The 20,716-nt window shown below is 41.3% G+C and overlaps 1 protein-coding gene across 1 annotated transcript; it reads right to left on the bottom strand.

Annotated features, from left to right (window-relative positions):
• Positions 1-14,209: 14,209 nt before the first annotated feature.
• Positions 14,210-19,666, bottom strand: LOC135463968 (peroxidasin homolog). Its single transcript, XM_064741438.1, has 5 exons — positions 19,627-19,666; positions 18,648-18,968; positions 16,526-16,774; positions 14,657-15,016; positions 14,210-14,391 (listed from the first exon to the last, which is right to left on the bottom strand). The coding sequence occupies exons 1-5, from the start codon at positions 19,664-19,666 to the stop codon at positions 14,210-14,212; spliced, it is 1,152 nt and encodes a 383-aa protein (XP_064597508.1).
• Positions 19,667-20,716: the final 1,050 nt, after the last annotated feature.

Raw genomic sequence — 20,716 nt, 5'->3', positions numbered from 1 at the left:
CCACCCGTTGACCACAATATTACAGTTAACCTTCCGGTCACTCCACATAATCTATTCTGTACAGCAATGAGTGTATAAACAGTGCAGTGACGATTGTATGGAATTTAGGAGATCGTCACATGAAACCGGTGAAATATGGCCTATGATCGATTCACTACAGCTAGGGTTTTACTCTCAGTGCTTATGTAAAATAACTAGACACTGGCAACGTACATAAGCTAATAGAACTAGACGCCATATTTGGACTTCTCGTGATCGGTCATCCATAGGCACAGTGAATCGTCATATCACTTGTGCATAACCCTACGTAAACGGACGGCCAAAAGACACTTTACCATATGTTTAATTGCCCAAATTTAATAACACAAAACAACAGATGCTGGACATGCAATATATTGAAAACAACAGCATGTTTTGGTAATCCACGTCCAAAGTAATTAAAAGAACAACAGACTATATATCCACCCCCTGTGGCGAAGTGGGGTTGGGGTAAAAAAAAAATCGACATTTCAGTTCGGTGACCAATCGCGTGAGTAAGGAAAAAGTTGTTCAGTTTGATAAAGTCGCCTCATCAGTACCTTGTGTGGCCATCCCTTGCTTCAATGCATACAAACATTCTCCGACGCGTTGGGAAAATCAGTCGTCTGATTAGGTCACGTGGGATACGGTGCCATTCTTCGTCTAGAGCCTGTACCAGTTCTTGCCGGTTAGCTGAAAGTTCTTTGTCATATGCAGCGATCCAGGGCGTCCCACAGGTGCTCTAGGGGAGAGATGCCTGGGGAGCGCGCAGGCCATGGTAAGACGTTGACGTCGTTGGCGTCAAGAAAGTTTTGCACGACTCGAGCTGTTAAAGGACACCACGTAGACGGTGGCGAATGAAGGGCAGAATAATCGGACGTAAAATGTCATCCACGTAACGCCGAACTGTTAAGTGTCCGTCAACCATGACCAGTTATGTCCGTTCCTGTCCACAAATCCCTCCCCATACCATCACTCCACCATCACCATAAGGTGCCACTTCCTGAATGCAAGCTTATGCCGATCTTTCGCCTCCTCTACGGCCTACACGCTGTCTTCCATCAGCTCTGAACATACAGAGGCGGCTCATCTGTGAAGACGACCCGTTGCCAATCACGTCGCAGCTAACGTTGTACAACTTGGGCCCACCTCAACCTCTGACAACGATGTTGGGCCGTCAATAACTGCCCTCTGATTGGTCAATAAACTCGGATTCCGTGATCCCGGAGTCTCCTTGACACTGTCTGCTGACTGAGCCGATGACCTAACGTATTCAGTGATGATGACGTCACAGTCAGGAAGCGATTGCGCAGATGCAAGACACGCAAGTACCGGGCACTGATTATCCTAGGTCTGCCTGATCTTGGCCTGTCTGAGGTCCGTCCTGTCTGCCTGTATCGCTGCATCAGATTTGAAACGGTTACACGAGAACAGCCATAAGTTCTTGCAATGTTAGAATGAGTGGCTCTCACAGCCATCATGCCCAGGGCCCTCTCGCGTTGTTCTGGAGACAGTCGTGGCATCACTACGGTGGTTTTTAAACACTGTGCATGTCTGACATACTGGCTTTAACGTTTTTTACACCGCTTGACCTTGTGGATTCGGCCCATCCACGGGTCACGTGGTTTAAACTTTTATTTTTCTGTTCCAACGGATTGGTATTGGCTTACATGCAGCTTTACCCAAATGGAATATATTTGCACTTGATTTTTACTGGGTTAAGTTGACCGAATTCACTGAAAACGTTTGCTAAACTTCAATTTATGAGTGGTAAAGTTTCTTTTGGCCTTGAGTGTATATTGTTTCGTTAAAATGTACCTTAAAATGAACTCCAAACAGTTGGGCAGTTTAAAATGATGATAACAGAAATGAGAACTGAACATTGTATCGAACACATTGTTGTTGTTGCTGCACGGCTTGTAGATGAACTGGCATTTTTACTACAATAGTAGCAAATCGTTACAAATGTTACTTAATCATTAGGAAACTTCAATGGACAGCTCGTGATGCCAACGGTGGGATTTTTTCAAAAAAGATTATGTCATCTTGCTTGGAACTCGGTGTACACCCCCGAAGTGCCCCGACCCCGGTGATTTCTGTCGATAACGTTAGCCCTGCCCCGATTCCGGCTCGGTCAGTCATCCACATAGTTATTTTTAAACAGGGATCATCGTTAACTTCAGCACTGCAAGCTGCTTAATTTCCGGACTGACAGCTGGGGTATTAAGAAAACTGTGCTTTGAAAACATTTTTACCTCCCCACTCCCCCAAAGTGAAAGTTGAAAACTCTTGCTGTTATATGTTATTACATCTGATAATCTGCACATTGACAAATGAAAGCAAAGCGTTTTATCTATCCTTTAATATACTGACAGTATACATTGTGTCTTGAGCAGACAGCGCTACAAATCTTAATAAAACTGGGTATTGAAAGTGATGGTCCACTCTGCTTGGCGTACTAGTTTATGTAATGTCATTATGTTAGGCTGTATGACGGCATCATGTTATCAGTGTAAGGCCATCAAGATACATGTACATATCTTCTGTGAGACGTCATCGCGTCATCTGTGTGACGTCAGTAGCTAGTTGCATGTGGAACACCTTTGTTTATTGTGCAAACAGGTTTTCTGTCAGATATGACAGACCCTATCTGACAAATGATCTTAGAAGCTTGTCAGTGTAGAGCAAATGGAGAGAGCAGATAAAGCTTAGGTTGGTTACATAAAAATTTCAACCCACAGCTTTATCTTACAAAATAATATTAAAACTTACTGAGAGGAGCCACATAGATCAGCCCTGATTGTGAAGACTTAATGCCGTTTGTCACTGAACACACGTAATCTCCCGTCTCTGTGTATGTCAGGTTCTCAGGCAGAACGTAGTTTACAAAAGTGCCAAGTGTCTCATTCCCCAGTCTCCGTATGAGTATCCCGCCCAGGCGATGTTCCCACGGGCTGAAGGTGTGCATGTTAGGATAACCCTCAGCTGTACAGGTTAACTGATGAGAGCGTTGGTCAAAAGTCACCTCCACATCCGATGGAGCTACAATATTGACAGTTGATATATAGGTTATAATTTTCTTCTCATTTTGTATTTTGTCAAACCCAGTTAAGGTACGACGTTTATTTTTGTCAATTTCTGACCTGTTGCTGTCACACGTGTATTCGCCAGCAGCCGACCTCTGTACAGCTTTATCCCGTAAAGAGCTGATGTACCTTGACCTCTGAATTTCGTGACCTTCGCATATCATTATCAGCATCTGTCAAATTAGTTTTTTGTTAAAAAAAGCCGGATTAGCGTTAATTAAGCCGTTTTTTTGATGGCTTGATGTGTTCAAAAATGGGCTTTTGTTTGTTATGAAGAACCTGTGAAAAAAGTTTCATCCTTGTGCTCAACCTTGACCTTTCCACTCGTATTGATGTCATTTGAGATGTAAATATTTGACCCGTTCTTAAGTAGATTTATACATGTAGTTGGGGGGATAAGAATTTACTGTTTGTTTTATCAGTGCGCCCACATGTTTAGCTTTAGGTATAATTTGTTTAAAAAATCATCATTGTACGCTACATCACCGACAGATGTCCTAATTAGCGTTAATCAGACGTTTCTCATTTGGTTTAGTACATCAGCTAAGAAAATAAGAATCGGTTTTTCGGCGGTAAGAACCTTTAAAATAGCATTCGATGATGTACTCAACCGTGACCGATGCCATTGTTTGGGGGAAATTTAGAACAAATATTAACTTTTGACTCGTTTTTACTGGAAATTGTACGTGGAGTTGCAACTTAAGAATTAGCGTTTTATAATCAGCATATCCCAAGGTATCTTTTGGGAAAAACAAAAGCTGGGGATTTAAAATTCAACATTTAGTGACGCAATCTGGAGTAATTTGAACCCACTCCAGGGGGCTTTGCGCGGCTGCCGCAAATAGGATAGGTCTTTCATACGCGGCCTGAACGATACAAATCTGTTGGCTACAAAAATTGTATACCCATATTCAATCACGTGTAGGGCATACGTGGGGAGGTCTGGCAGCAACCCGCGGATAGTTGAGGGTTTCCTCCGGGCTCTGCCTGGTTCTTCCCACCATAATGCTAGCCGCTGTCGAATAAGTGAAATATCCTTGAGTACGGCGTATTACACCAATCAAAGAATAAATCAGTAAATCACGTGTCACACTGCTACATATATTGGACCACATGTGCTTGACCGTTGTTTTCTGTTCTACATGTACAGGTACTTACCTAACACCCTGGCAGTTGACTTCTGTTCTACGTGTACAGGTACTTACTTGACACCATGACAGTTGTCTGCTGTTCTACATGTACAGGTACTTACTTAACACCCTGACAGTTGTCTTCTGTTCCACATGTACAGGTACCTACCTAACACACTGGCAGTTGAGTTCTGTTCTACATGTACAGGTACTTACCTTACACCCTGACAGTTGTCTGCTGTTCTACATGTACAGGTACTTACATAACGCCCTGACAGTTGTCTTCTGTTCCACATGTACAGGTACTTACCTAACACCCTGACAGTTGTCTCCTGTTCTACATGTACGGGTACTTACCTAACACCCTGACAGTTGTCTTCTGTTCTACATGTACGGGTACTTACATAACACCCTGACCGTTGTCTCCTGTTCTACATGTACAGGTACTTACCTAACACACTGGCAGTTGTCTTTTGTTCTACATGTACAGGTACCTACCTAACATCCTCATAGCTGTCTGCTGTTCTACATGTACACGTACCTACCTAACACCCTGACAGTTGTCTGCTGTTCTACATGTACACTTACTTACCTTACACCCTGACAGTTGTCTGCTGTTCTACATGTACAGGTACTTACTTAACACCCTGACAGTTGTCTCCTGTTCTACATGTACAGGTACTTACATAACACCCTGACAGTTGTCCCCTGCTGACCTGCTTCAAGTACTGCATCCTCACACGTGAACGTCCTGCCGTCATCTCTCTGACGACTGAGGGAGCTGATGCTCAGGTTATTACTGCTCCCCACAAGGCTAATTACATCCTTCCAGCGGGTGTTTTCTTTGAGGACTTGACCACCGGTTCTGATTAGGAGGGGAATATTAATAATACTCCACCGCAGAATCCCCTGTATACTGACAGTACAAGGCAGGACCACCGTCCCTCCCTCGGATCCCACCACGACACTCTGAGCCAACGCCATGTCCACGGTAACTGAACACAGTACTGTTTAAACAGAAGGTTAATTGTATCATCTTTAAAGGAAAGTTACAAAATATGACAATTTTCTTCACTCGGACAAGCCAGAGGTATGCATAAACACACTTGTATTTGAATTGGTTGTTAAACTTTTGAACATACACAGTTCAATGTATGTGAGTGTGTGGGCGCTGTGTTGAGAAATACTAAACATGTAACCACCGTTTAGGTCCGCTCACCTCACAAAATGTTTTTACTTGAAAGAAAACATCAAATACAATAGTAACAATAATACGTACGTAAGTGATGTAAATCTGTAGAAAAAGAAAAGTTGAAGTAAAAACACATAAATACAAAGTTTTACTCCAGCTCAGTTAGATGTCATTCACAAATTAGGTGTAATTTTTTAAACGTAACGATTTTTGGCCTCGTCAGCTTTACCGTGTACAGCGCAGACAAGCTTCGTACGTGTACCAAAAATCTACGTCATTTCTAAACTGTAAGCTCAATGGGTTGGATATGTGTTTACCAACGATTGTTACCCATTACACATTTGCACCCATGAGGCCTTGCACAGAGCCCATTGATCAGAAATAGTCAAGGTTATCAACAGGTTTTCACCCAAACCATACGAGCTTACTACTGATGTGCTTATGACATCAGAATGATTAGAGCGCAGGAATGGGTTATGTCCCGATAGGTTTGAACTTCCCCCTAAATGGTATGAAATATCCTAGAAATGCTGTTCATTGAATTCACCTTTCAGGATGTTTCAGTCTGATTGAGAAAGAAATGTACATTGACCAAGGATATATGCACGTCTACTTTCTTGCTGAGTCGATAATTGTGGAGATGATTGGGAGAGCCATAGGGTTCGTCTCGTATTTACAGCACTCCAGTGTTATGTTATCTTATTTTGTAAAAATTAAAAAAAAAAATACAATCATAGTGTGAAGGAAAGAGAATTTAGCCTAACTAAAATTATATATATATATTTATCAATTCAAAAGAAAGCTTTATTGTCGTCAGAAGAACCTTTTAAAGAACGTTTAATGATGAGGGGTAGCTTTCTTCTAGTCTGATACCAATCAAGCCTTTGACTTCTTAGTGTACGGGTTTTACACGAATATATATCAGTTAACCTCTGCAACGTTGTAATAAGGTCCTTTACTATCAAGATTACAAACTTTGAACCACATAAAGCGTTAAAAGCCTTTAATTGAGCCCGAGTGTAACAACGGTACTCAATCTTCAGCTCCACTTTGCCAATTTGGCTCAGATGCTTAAAAGTCTTTTAGCAGTTAAGGCCGGTATTAAATTTAGTCTGGACTAAAGTGGCACTGATTTTGTACTAGGCCACGACTAGTATTAGGGTTTAAGTCTGACTAAACCTTTAATATACTTTGGAACAACCGAGCACTTTCGTCTGTGACCAGCTGCTTTATACGTCACTCTGTTCATAACAGACTTGACATGGTCCAGTGCAAAACACTCTTAAACAAAATAGCTCATATTGGTATTTTTTACCTTTCTGGTATGAACAGGTGTAATTACGTCCGTTTTGGTCAATATGTTTAACTGTAAATTTAGGCGAATCCACCCCGCATCCCCACCACTCACCAGCACGAGCACTATTCATAACACATAACTAAAATATCACCATCTACCCTCCCCTCCCTAACCGAACTTCACCTTCACCTGTAACCATGCTTAACAGCCTGTCATATGGAGGGTAGGAACACGTACAGGCAGACAAGGCTAGAACTCACCGACACGAAGACGTATCCAGCCCCGGCACCAGGCAGCCATATGGAGGATAACAACTCTTGTTCAGTACACAGTAGAAGACAAGGCTAGAACTCACCGACACGAAGACGTATCCAGCCCCGGCACCAGGCAGCCATATGGAGGATAACAACTCTTGTTCAGTACACAGTAGAAGACTAGGCTAGAACTCACCGACACGAAGACGTATCCAGCCCCGGCACCAGGCAGCCATATCGAGGATTACAACTCTGTTTAGTATCCAGTAGAAGGCAAGGCTAGAACTCACCTACACAGAGACTTGTCCATCCCCGACACCACCCCGCCATGATCACCTTTACCTCTGAGGTAACTCAACTCCCCTGTCCACATTGTATACATGTACGTAGATATGGCCTGCAGTCTGGTTTACACACGGTGGGTAGGTGGTTGAGTAAGACGATCTTTACGTTGATGTATACTTTGGAAATCACGATGTGTGTCACTTCGCACCATATGTATAATAGGTACATGGTAAAACTGGGACAGCTTTGCTCTGTGTTAAAATGCACATGTCTACATCTACAGCAAGGCGTGTTATTAGTCCTGCACCTGTTAGAAATAAAACAGCTATAGCTAACAATATCTTCATAACTTATAAGCTGCAGGTAGCCTCCGTGGCTAAGTTGGTCATCGCGCAAGCGCAGCGTGATGACCCAGGAGTCTCTCACCAATAAGGTCGCTGTGATTTCAAGTCCAGCTCTTGCTGGCCTCCTCTCCGGCTGTACGTGGGAAGGCCTGTTAGTTAGTTTTCGCTGGACTCTGCCCGGTTTCCTCCCACCATAATGCTGGCGGCCGTCGTATAAGTGAAATATTTTTGAGCACGGCGTAAAACACCCATTAAATATATAAATAAATAAATATATGCTGCAGAGCCTTACAAGGCAAGACAGACATTTGGATACTTTTATTCTCATTTTGAGCAATCACAAATCTTAGTTTATTTCTCCATTTCTGGTAAGATTTTTTTACCTATTCGTAAGAAGTTTTCACCTATGTTTTGGGTGGTAATTTTGTGGGATGATGAAACCGGAGTACCTGGTGTAAACCACCGATATTTAGTAACTTACTCACGAACATTTTTACAAACAACGAACAGACAAGCACACCGTATTGGTGAAAGAAAAGTGGGCTGCAAGAAATGTGTAGACTCCGCCATCTGCAACACGAGCGTTGTCAACCAGTTATTGTCACGCAGGTGCCTCAAGCGGCGAGAGAGGGGGAAACTTAATGTAAGATAACAGATCGATATGCACAGACATTTGGATGCTTTCATTTTCATTTTAAGGAACAGGTTTAATTTTATTTAACCACTTCTGGTAACAGAAGACACCTGCGTGCACACTGTGTGCACACTGACAGAAACATGAAGAACCTCAAGCATACGATATCCAAGCCTTTCTTGTCGGGAGTGAAAACCGAGGATCAGACAATTTAACAGCCATCTAAGGACCGGCTATGCACACATATCACAACAAGTTGTGTTTGAAAGACTGAAAATTACACCCAACAATGGAATAAAGTAAAAAGCCAAATCATATCCGAGTTTTATACACGAGTTGTTCCAAACTAGATGTTCTGAATAAAATCATCCCGGCACTTGTCAGAGCGCAATGTACGAGTTCCCCATGATGACCAACCCGTGTGCTCGGACAGTATCTTACAACTATCAATTTTGAGAAACGTCTTCAAATAGCCTAATTACAACATGACGACCAATGGTGAGGAACAAAATGATAACCGCCGAATTCTCTTGTTAAAATGTAAATGAACAGTATTGTACATAAGGAGGTGAAACTGCGCATAAGCAAATACAAATTGGTACAAATAACATATCACAAAATGACATATCACAGATTTATATACCTCACAAGGTTTTTCTCCGTTTCCAGTGGTCGAGAGACAGTCACATGGTATTCCGCAAAATATGATACACAAAGATCACGCGCTTAAGGGATGCAACGTCAGACTCACAAACTACTAACCCACAATTAGGAGGCAATATCCAAAGATATTCTGCTAATAATAAACGATCACGTGCGCTATTCCTGAGCAGATATCTCCCAAACTCGGCGATTAAAAGTACAACTCGAAAAGGTACATTTTTTTCGGTATAATAAAACAATATCGACAAGTGATATTCAACATGGGTATCGCTCACGTTGAATATCACTTCTCTCGAGTTGACAATTCCTGATGTACCACCCCACAACATTAGCTATCTGTAAAATGGCATATCACAAAATGTCATATGACATAAATACAATCGAGTATGCCAAAAATAGCAACGAACAATTTAATGCGGAATAATATCTGATTAAACAGTTTAATACACAACCAGCGTCGCACATAAGTATGCAGTTGACACACGTAAAGCCCAAACTGGGATAAAAGGAATATCAGAAACTTGTGAACAACATATATACAATCGAAACCAATAACATGCATATGTAAATATATATACATGACAAAGCTCACGAACCTTTAACCTAACCTGTAACTCCTCATGGTGAAGCAATTTACCAAGAAGCATTGAAGGATGATGAACTGTATTATAAATGATCCCAGAAATATGTAAGTCCAAACCAGAAAGAAAACAGCCATAACTTTCTCGAGAATGGAGAAAACACGGTTTAAAACTAAAAATTGAATTTGTAATTTGCTATGGTGAAACGATGCATCAAGATTAAATTTGATAAGAGGGACCGTGGTGAAATGCCTTTCAGATACACATTACAAAACGGCTCACAAAAACTTCTGCAAAAGAGTTTAGTGACGGACTGATGGACTGATGGGTGGACAGAGAGGACTAAACAGTTCCCTCTGGTTCCGGTAGAGAACCAATAAACACCGCTAAGCTCTTAGTTATCAGGAACCCCATGAGTATATGACGCATTTAATACAAAAACATGACTGTGGATGAGCACAAAAGTGTGGGTTTTCAAACGACTTGTAAAGAGTGCGAACTACACTAGGCGTTCTGGTCACCACTGTGTTGTCACCAGACGTAGTGGGTGACGTGATGGAGTCGTAGTGCACGTCCCGTGATCCTGGATTTCTGGCGATGTTGTGAGCGAGCGACTCGTAATTGTGATCTGTAATCAGGCAAATACATTGCAAATATACTGAAGCCAATTGCTTGAAGATATTTCATTTAACAGATGATTTTCATTGATTAATTTACTTTAATTTGTCACTTAATGGCAACATAGGCAGGCATTACGGTGAGAGGAAACCGGCCACAGTCCGGGGAAAACCCGCGACCTTCAGCAGGTTAATGGCAGGCATTCCTGTGCACGACTGAAGAGTGAGTCAGCATGAACTGGATTTGAACTCCCCGCCACTGGATACGTTATTTAAAGCAATTGAGAAGTGTACGTAGCTAATAGTGGTCCCAATTCTTCTCCACACTCCGAAAAGTAATAAACACTCAAATAGATGAGTCAATACTTTATGCAATTTTTATAATGCAAATTCCAGACTTTGGCTTTCCAGTCTGAACTCTGACAAGCTTAACATTTATTAAACTTGTCAAACGTCATTTGTATCACTTGACGCCTTTACCAGTTCCGTTTTAATTCATATAATTACATAATAAACGTAACATCTGGTTTGATGGATATTTACCCATGTTGACAGCAGAGTCAAGTTGAATATGGCTGCTCTCGGTATCGTCCGAATCTCTCCTTTGGGGTCTCCAGCTGGTGACATCTGCCCAGAAGAGCAGTTTATTAAGATCAATTTAGTTACTGTTAGTAATTATGTGGTAACTTCCTCAAAATGTTCTCGGTTCTTTTAACGAAACTTGGTCTGTCTTGAAGCTAAATGGTATTGTACACAAGGAACCAATACCGCATATAAGCATGCACAAATCAGCACAAAAGATTTATCACAAAATGAAAAATCACAAACTATAATGCCTTATAAAATTTTTCTCCGTTTCCAGTGGCGAGAAACGGTCACATGATATTTTGCAAACATGATGTACAAAGATTACGCGCCCAACGAATGCAACGCCACGCTTACAAAGCATTATCCCACGTTTACGATGAAATATCCAACGATTTCGTGCTAATATCAAACCATCACATGCATTTTTATTCCACAGGAATTATCTCTTTTTTAAAGCTCTTTTGCGCCTGCTTGTTCCTAAACAAGGGAACGGAGGTTAAAGCTCCGTCATCAACATATAAATTTTGCGATTTCAAGCACAACTCGAAAAGGTACTGTTTTTTTTAGGTATCATAAAGTAGCTGGTGCATGGTATGGGGTGGGACATCAGGAATTGTCTGCTCTCACCAAGTGACATTCACATCGTCTTTCGCCCATGTTGAAGGTCACTTCTCTCCATCTGACAATGCATGATGTCCCACCGCAGAGCAAGCACTATCTGTCTAATGACATATCACAAAATGATATATGACATAAATACAGTCGACACCAACAAGGTAACAATGTAATTTTATTCATATGAGAAAACAATGGACAGTACATACAGGTCAGATCAAAGTGAATATAAAACACGCTTTTCCCCATCATTTCTTGAAGGGTTTTTTGAGTAATACATGTGCAATATTGGTTATAACCTCCCAAAAATAGCAACAAGGAATTCAATGCGGAACTTGTTAACATCTGAGTAAACAGTTTCTTACAAAACAAAAGCTCCACATCACTACGCAGTTCACACATGTATAGCACAATCTGGGATGAAAGGAATATCAGAAGTCACATACTAACAGGCACAATCGCAGACAATAACATATGTAAATATATCCACATGACAAAGCTCTGTATAACATATGCACATGCTATCTCAAACGGGGAATAAAATATAAATTAACCCATTGTGATATGTGGTACAAGTATATGTTATCCAAATATATTTGGTGCAAGCGTAGGTGGTACAAGTATGTGGTATAGAAATATATCTGGTAGAGATATTGCTTTTGTAGTACATTTCCCCTACTGGTGAAATTCGTCAAAAAATAAACAGCTTCATGAAGATCCACTTCAAAATTTTTTTGTCAAAAGTGGATAAAACTACCCTCAACTTAATCTGTAACTCCTCATAGTAAAGACATTTACCAAGTTTTAATGACGTATGATGAACTGGGTTATAAATGGCCAAAAAATATGTAAGTTCAAACCACAATGAAAACAGCGATAATTTTGTCGAGAATGGAGAAAACACATCTTGAAACTCGAAGTTCATTTGCAGCTTGCTATGGTGAAACCATGCATCAAGTCGATACACAGAACTGTCATGAAATGCTTTACACATACACATTACAAAACGGTTCAGGAAAAGTCCGGAAAAGAGTTTAGTGACGGACTGATGGACTGGCGGGGGCACAGACCAGGAGTAAACATATAGTTTCCTCTGGTTACCGTAAAGACCCAATGAAAACCGCTTGGCTGTCAACTATCCGGAAACCCCAGGGCATATGACGCCTTTAATACAAAAATATAAATATGGATAAGCATAAAAATGTGGATTTTTTTACAGATTTCTGAAGAGTACGGACTACTCTGGACGTTCTGGTAGTTTGCCAGGTCACCACTCTGTCTTATTACCGCATTGTACTCAGCACTTTCAATATTCTCGTTCGTGTTCTTACTAGGCTTAGTGGGTGACGTCATGGACTCATACTGTATGTCACGTAATCCTGGGTTTCTGGCGATGTTGTGATGTATATATATATATATATATATATTTGATTTAATAATGAGTTTTATCTATTTCATTGAAGGTATACGTCGTACTCAAAAATATTTCACGCCATGGAGACATCGGCAGGCATTACGGTGGGAGGAAACTGGGCACAGCCCGGGCATAACCCACGACCTTCCGCAGGTTACCGGCAGGCATTCGCTGGTACGACCGAGGAGGGAGCCACCGTCAACTGGATTTGAACTTACCGTCATTAGATACGTTATTTGATTCAATTAAGAATTGTGTGTAGCTTATGGTGGTTCCAATTCTTCTCCAGGCTCCAAAAATAAAAACGCAATCAAACACATACGTGAATACTTTGTACAATTTTTACCATGCAAATTCCAGATTTTGGCCTTTTAGTCTGAAACTTAAACTTGTTCAAAGTCATTTGCATCACTTATACCACATCTGTTTTAATTCAGGTGATTAGCCAATAAACATACATCTAGTTAGATGGATATTTACCCATGTTGACAGCAGGGACAAGTTGAGTATCGGCTGCTCTCAATATCGTCCGCATTTCTCCACTGTGGTCTCCTGTTGGTGACATCTGCCTAGAAGAGCAGTTTAGTAAAATCAGTTTAGTCACTGTTAGTTAATAGGTGGTTACTTCCTCAAAGGTTCTCAGTTCCCCTTCTTTATCGAAGCTTGGTTTGTGTTGAAGCTGAATGGTTGTCCAAATTGCAAATGTTTAAAGTTTTAGAAAAAAAACTACAATAGAAAACAGCATACGTCTTTCTTATATTTCATCTTATGACAGACGCAGTGAAATATTAAGTGAGAACAGCAATACCTGGCTTCTTTTTAGGGGGAGGGGCTATGGTTTAGTCACAGCAAACTATCAAAGTTTCAATGTGTAAGGAGGAAGATTTGCACCATCTGCGAACATTTACGCTACGATGGGAAACTATTTTTGTGTTAAGTGCCGACTGACAGTTTTTGAACTCTTGGTGACTCAGAGGTTATCCTGTATTGATACTACATGTGAATATAACCAGCACATAAGTAATGGAATGTAAGTACCTGTTTTCAGTACTCTGTGGTAAAGCGGAAATAAAATAAAACAAACTATAAACTTTTATAAATGCGCAGCTCTGTAAAGTGTTAAAGCTATACGGTCCCTTAAAGATGTATTGGTATATTCCCGGCTCGTGTCAGGATTTCTTCTTTCTTTAATATCGTTGCCCTTATACAAATGAAAGTATCCCCAATACGCCATAACACTCAGTCGGATGGACTAATTAACATTAAAGTCACTTATTTTCAGTAAAGCGTAAAAGAGAAAATAATACACATGTAATTTTGCTTCGGGAGAACAAGGATTTGATTTGGTTGTCATTACCATGGACATGCGCAGTGCGAATGTTATTGCATATTAAAAAGGTAAACGTGGACATACAGCAAGATGCGAATTGGCCTACTTTAATTTGTTTGTCAAGCTACAAACCCAGGATCCCCAAAATTACTGTTTTTCTTCTAACAGTCTCTGGGAAGTTGAATGTTAAATGAAGTCTCCGAAGTCCAACCTTTTGTTTTCAATCTTCTCCATAACATCACAATTATCGCTGTGAAAATAGATGTAACAACAATGATCAGACCGCCTAACACCCCTCCAACAATCGCCACAGTGTTTGCTCCAGTGTGATTGCCACATATCTCTGCAATGACAAACAAACTATTTAATTAACAATGTCCACGCCCGACGGATTCGCACTGAAATCATTTAAAACATGTTACCAGCTTTATTGACTATGTATTTACTTTTTCTTACATATTACCATGGGGACTGGGGTTTTGGGCTCTTCTGGAAATGAGTCTTGACGCATTTAACTACTACAAAGACGTCTGTTTTGACACTAGGGTTCTACAGATTTAAAATTACTATCTTCACACCTTGATTTAACTGAACAATAAGGTACAAACCTTTCTTTGCCGATGGCTTCTCAAAGACGTCGACGTAAACGCTGGTACTTGACGTCTGGGTAACTACGTTGATGTCAGAGATGACGGTCACGGTATAATTGCCCTCATCCGCCTGGCGGACATCAGCCAGTGTCAGTATGGTGACTGTCCCTGGTAGACTGACTATCTGACCATACAGCACCAGACTGACCATACCCGCCTCTTCCTGGTGAGGCTGTAGGTCGTCACTCTCTCCGGCTTTCTCCCACTTCACCCGGATAGTGCCGGAGGACGATCGCGCGTAGAAAGATACGGATATTTTCTCGAATCTCTTCAATCCAACCATCATTTTCTCTGAATGATTCTGAAACACTGCAGAAGCTAAAACAAAAACAATCAAAACACGAGTGTTCAAACGTGAAAACTGAGAGTTAATAGTTCAACATTTTTATTCGTTTTGTTTTTATTGCCTTCCATTGGAAGACAACTTGAACAGCATTCTAATCTTTATGAGGGTGCACAAGTGTTTAGCGAACTGTCAGTAAACAAAACGACATTTAAAACCACTATATATAGTACAAAATGTGACATTCAGAAATATGAGTTTCGAGTTTCCAGAACTATTTTTGTCGTCAAATGTAAAAATAGTTCTATTGTGCCGTGTGAATGATGAAAAATGTGAGGCTACTGAGTACAGACTAATTTACTAATCACCTCTTTCTATTTAAGAGGCACATATGACAACTATTTCCTCTATGAATTTCTCCAGATCACACAATGTTCAGACTCTCAATGTTCTCTTTCATTCATCTACTGCAAATAGCTTTTCATGACACGTTTTACAGGCCCTCATTTTACAGTGAATGGGATCAAAAATAGGCGTGTGTCGTCTTTAACCTGTTGCATTATGCAGTTGTTGTTTTTTCTACTTTCGATGATAAAAGAGTTCGAACTCGAACCTCCCCTTTTGATTAATCTCAAAATCACAAGCGATGACAAGTTCTGTATACCATGTTTGTTTGATTTATTTATTTATTTGATTGATGTTTTACGCCTTACTCAAGAATATTTCTCTTATACAACGGCCGCCAGCATTATGGTGGAAGGATAACAAGGCAGAAAACAGAGGGAAACGCACGACCATTCGCAAGTTGCCGGCAGACCTTCCCACGTACTGCTGCCGTGTTCGTTTGTACGGCGTCGTTTCTTTAGTTTGAGTGACGTCAACATGTTAGTTTGTGTGACGTCATTATGTTAGTTTGTGTGACATCATAATGTTTTCTGTGTGACACCCCTTACCTCGTGCTGAAATGTCTCAGATATGACCGATCTTCTATGGCAGCTAATGTTAGAGAGCTGCCAGTGTAACAAAAATGAAGATAAAGGAAAGATAAAGCACACTTTGAGCATGGAAGACTTCCATTAAACGGGGTTATGTCATAAAATCATACAACACTTACTTAGAGGAGCTATATAGAGCTGCCCTGTTTGGGAATACTTGACGCCGTTTGTCGCTGAACACACGTAATCTCCCGTGTCTGTGTACGTGAGTATCTCAGGCAGAGTGTAGGTGACGGAGATCCCGTTTGTCTGGGTACCCAGACTCTGTATGTGGGTCGCTCCCAGGCGATGTTCCCACGTACTGAAGGTGTGGACATTAGGAACACCCTCGGCTGTACAGGTTATGGTATGGGCGCGCTGGTCATACGCTACTTTTACATCGGATGGATCTGAAGTATTGACAGTTTTATATCGACATATAAATTCTTGTATAGACAAGGAAGTACACACGCTGGAATTTATTCCTCGTTTAATGGTATTTGTTATATTTGTTTAAGTAAATACAAACGTCGAAGCTGTCTAGCTGTCGACTACAATATGCATACTTACACTGTACAATGAGCTGTACAGCCGTTTGTCGAGTCCCGACACTGTTATTGACGTTACACGTGTATTCGCCGACGGCTGCCCTCTGTACATTCTCTATCCTGTAATCAGCTGATGAACTCTTGACCTCTGCACTCCCTGACTTTCTCCACTCAAACGTGGGTAGGGGATTCCCTTGAGCAGAGCACCGTAAGGTGGCTATTTCGTTCTGTATTACCACAACAGGAGTGGCAGTATTTGGTGAATCCAAGACTACGACACAAAAGAAAATCTCATATAAATACTTTCAACGGAGTCAAATAAAACATAACAGGAGAGTTGGTCTGGTTTTTAGAAAATACATGAATGTAACTCAGCATAGAAATCCCGTCAGGGCTCCTGCTTGTATGTCGAGAGAAGAAAACATATGTCTGTATGGCAAGTGGAACAAAAACATAACGTATCTGCCATGTATATGTTACAAGTTTGAGAGGAACACGGGCAGCAATCTGAAAACTTTACTCTAACCACAAATTTACACTGCCTCCGATATTTCCACTTGGAGTACATGGGAATTTGTAAAATAATGTAAATACAAAGACAAAATCATTGATACATGTAAAGGGTCGGTTCAAACTGACAACATGAGACAACCAACCTATGATCCAATCTTAACAGATATTACACCTTTGCAACACGTAACACCACATGGAAACTTCGATAGTTCAATGCAGACTGAGGAAAAACTGTGTTTTTATACGACTTACATATTAAAAGATAAAATAATGTGCCGAATATCTTATCACTGAATTCATTCTTGGCTTTTAACTATTTAGACACAAGTCTAACTTACAGAAGACATTTAGTGTGGCAGTGGCCGTCGATGTGCTCAGGACACTCCCATTACTGTACTTGTTTATGGCTGCACAACTGACGCTCCTCATGGATCTGTCTGCTGTCAGATTGTAGCTTGATCCCTGCTCAGATCCACTGCCATTATCCAACGTCCAGCTGTAGGATGGCCTCAGACCCCCATTAGTTTTCCATAAGCGACAATGTTAACGTTTAGCGCTGTAGCTCAGTCCCAAACATTCCGAGGCCAATAAGCTTTGGTGCATACCTGGCCCAGCCTGTGAGAAAGAAGCTGTAAAAATCTTGACATAGGTTGACCGTCAAAATCTGGACCTTTCCATGCCGGCAGCTGGGAGGGGTGCCTAGCAACGCCAAGGGGACGTCACTCGCAGCCTCATCACCACCTGTCTCCTTGTGTCCTCTCGCCCAGAATTTCAAACTTTCACCATTAAAACTCATACCTGCCCAAAGCTTAGACAATTTTCATCATTTTGATACCAAACATGCACCTGTACACCAAAAACGGCAGGCTGGCAGCAAAAAAAGACTTTACACCCTAAAATACACAGAACTACAATCGTCCCTACTGAAAAACGGAAGTTGTAATGGGGGTCTGTGTCCGGATGCAGCAGGGTTAGGCCTCCCAGTCACCGCACATGTTAATGTTTTAGGTGTCCCCTCTATCAGAGTTACCTGCCCCTCACTGGCCTGCTCGATCATGGCCCCTGTGATCCTGACTGTTTTTAGTGGATTGATTCATGACAAATGTCTATTTTATAACCAAGATACCAAAGATTGAAGTATAGAAAGTATTCAAGACGCTATACCGGAGATTTTTTTGGCAAAGAATCTATATGTGTTAATTAATAAAATTGTCTGTATTTACTCAAAGTAGTTGAAATTATTACCTTTCTGTAAAAATCAGACTCGTCCTTATAGTCTTTATTGTGCTAAAATGATTCTAATGGCTGAAAACGGCCTTAGCAATTGTGAACTGTAAGACGCACACAGAGAGGACTGATATTTTATGAAAGAAAATTATATGGGTTATTCTACAAATGTAGCAACGATTTCACCGGGTTTGCTGTGATGAATTTTTTTTTGGCCCCTTTAAAGTTACATTTGAGTAATCAGAAAAAGGTTTAAATTGATACAGACAGGGAGTGTTTAGAGCAACACATTGGTTTTCAATGAGATAAGATGATTTTACCAACATGCTGGGCAAGAACTGTCACAAGAACATCCAAAAATTTTTAGAATAAAGATTGTTGATAAATTTTTAATTTTCAGTCACCTAACACCCTGACAGTTGTCTCCTGTCTACCCGTTTCTGATCCTGTAGCGTAACACGTGAACGTCCTGCCGTCATCTCTCTGACGACTGAGGGAGCTGATGCTCAGGTTATTGCTGCTCCCCACAAGGCTGATTACATCCTTCCAGCGGGTGTTTTCTTTGAGGATTTGACCATCGGTTCTGCTTAGGAGGACATAATTAGTAAATCCCCAACGCAGGTATTCCTGCATTCTGACAGTACAAGGTAGGACCACTGCTTCACCCTCAAACCCCTCCACGACATTCTGAGCACACGTCCTGTCCACGGTACTTAACCACAGTACTGTGGAAACATACTGTTTTGTGTAGGACAGTTAAATTTTTAAAGTAAATGAGAGCTAACCATTGAATAAAGGCTCATCAGAAGGATAACACTTTTACATTGCTGTAGATCGATAAATGCATTGAAATGTTCAAATTCTGTGGTTTGCCTTATAAACCATGGAGCAGTCAGATTGGTAATTTTACCTTTATCATATTTCTTATGATTACAATTTCTACATATAGAACTATTTCCAACCAGCAATCTTAGGGTGAGTCACCAAATTCCCAATACATGTCAGCCGTCTAGACTCTACCCGAGCTCGCACACTCGCCATGTAACGACGATACCCTATGTCTATTTTAGTCAGAGTTATTCCGAATAGCAACAATACTGTAGCCAGTCCTTGGATACTTTCACGTCACAAATTGTTCTACGTACCATAAACACAGCATTTACTGTCGACATAGCTCTAACAATTATATGTCACAAATGTGAGGATAATATTTGGACCTAGGCTAGTATAAAGACAATAAGATGGGACGTCAGAGGACCCACCCAGGAGCAGTATGACACAGGAAGCCCATTACTTATATATCCAAAGCACAGGAACGTATACATAACCCCTCCCCACCCCTCACCCCCATATACCACATACAAGGACTAGGCCAGAACTCACCAACACAGACACGTGTCCAGTCCCAGAACCAGCTCGCCATGATTAGCTTTACCCATGAGACTACGTATAATTCCTTGTTCACAATGTGTACATATAGCTAGATATACAGTCTGTTTTACACACTGTAGGTGGGTCATGAAGTAAGACGATCCGAGGGTTAAGACATCCTTTCAAAATCACAATGTGTGTCACCTTGCACAATGAAAAGCACAGGTATGGTGAATGTTAGGCACCTCACCGATATCAAGGCGAGGTATTAGTCCTTTACCCAGGATGCTAAAACTCATCAACAGAGAAACGTATCCAGTCTCGGCACCAGGCAGCCATATCGAGGATAACAGCTCCTGTCTAGTACACAGCAGAAGACAAGACTAGAACTCACAAACACGTGTCCAGCCCCGGCACCAGGCAGCCATATCGAGGAAAACAGCTCCTGTCTAGTACACAGTAGAAGACAAGACTAGAACTCACAAACACGTGTCCAGCCCCGGCACCAGGCAGCCATATTGACGATAACAAATTCTGTCTAGTACACAGCAGAAGACAAGACTAGAACTCACAAACACGTGTCCAGCCCCGGCACCAGGCAGCCATATTGACGATAACAAATTCTGTCTAGTACACAGTAGAAGACAAGACTAGAACTCACAAACACGTGTCCAGCCCCGGCACCAGGCAGCCATATCGACGATAACAAATTCTGTCTAGTACACAGTAGAAGACAAGACTAGAACTCACAAACACGTGTCCAGCCCCGGCACCAGGCAGCCATATTGACGATAACAAATTCTGTCTAGTACACAGTAGAAGACAAGACTAGAACTCACAAACACGTGTCCAGCCCCGGCACCAGGCAGCCATATTGACGATAACAAATTCTGTCTAGTACACAGCAGAAGACAAGACTAGAACTCACAAACACGTGTCCAGCCCCGGCACCAGGCAGCCATATTGACGATAACAAATTCTGTCTAGTCTGGTAACAGAAGACACCTGTGTGCGCACTTCTTGTCGACTAACCGAAAGAGTGGAGAGTGAGTTAAAAAAGCGGATCAGCCAATTTAATAGCCATCTAAAGACCGGTTATGCA

The sequence above is a fragment of the Liolophura sinensis genome, chromosome 3, assembly GCF_032854445.1.
Source record: "Liolophura sinensis isolate JHLJ2023 chromosome 3, CUHK_Ljap_v2, whole genome shotgun sequence".
In the NCBI taxonomy this organism is placed as follows: domain Eukaryota; kingdom Metazoa; phylum Mollusca; class Polyplacophora; order Chitonida; family Chitonidae; genus Liolophura; species Liolophura sinensis.
Note: the sequence above shows the minus strand (reverse complement) of the source record. Positions and strands in the feature narration are given on the sequence as shown.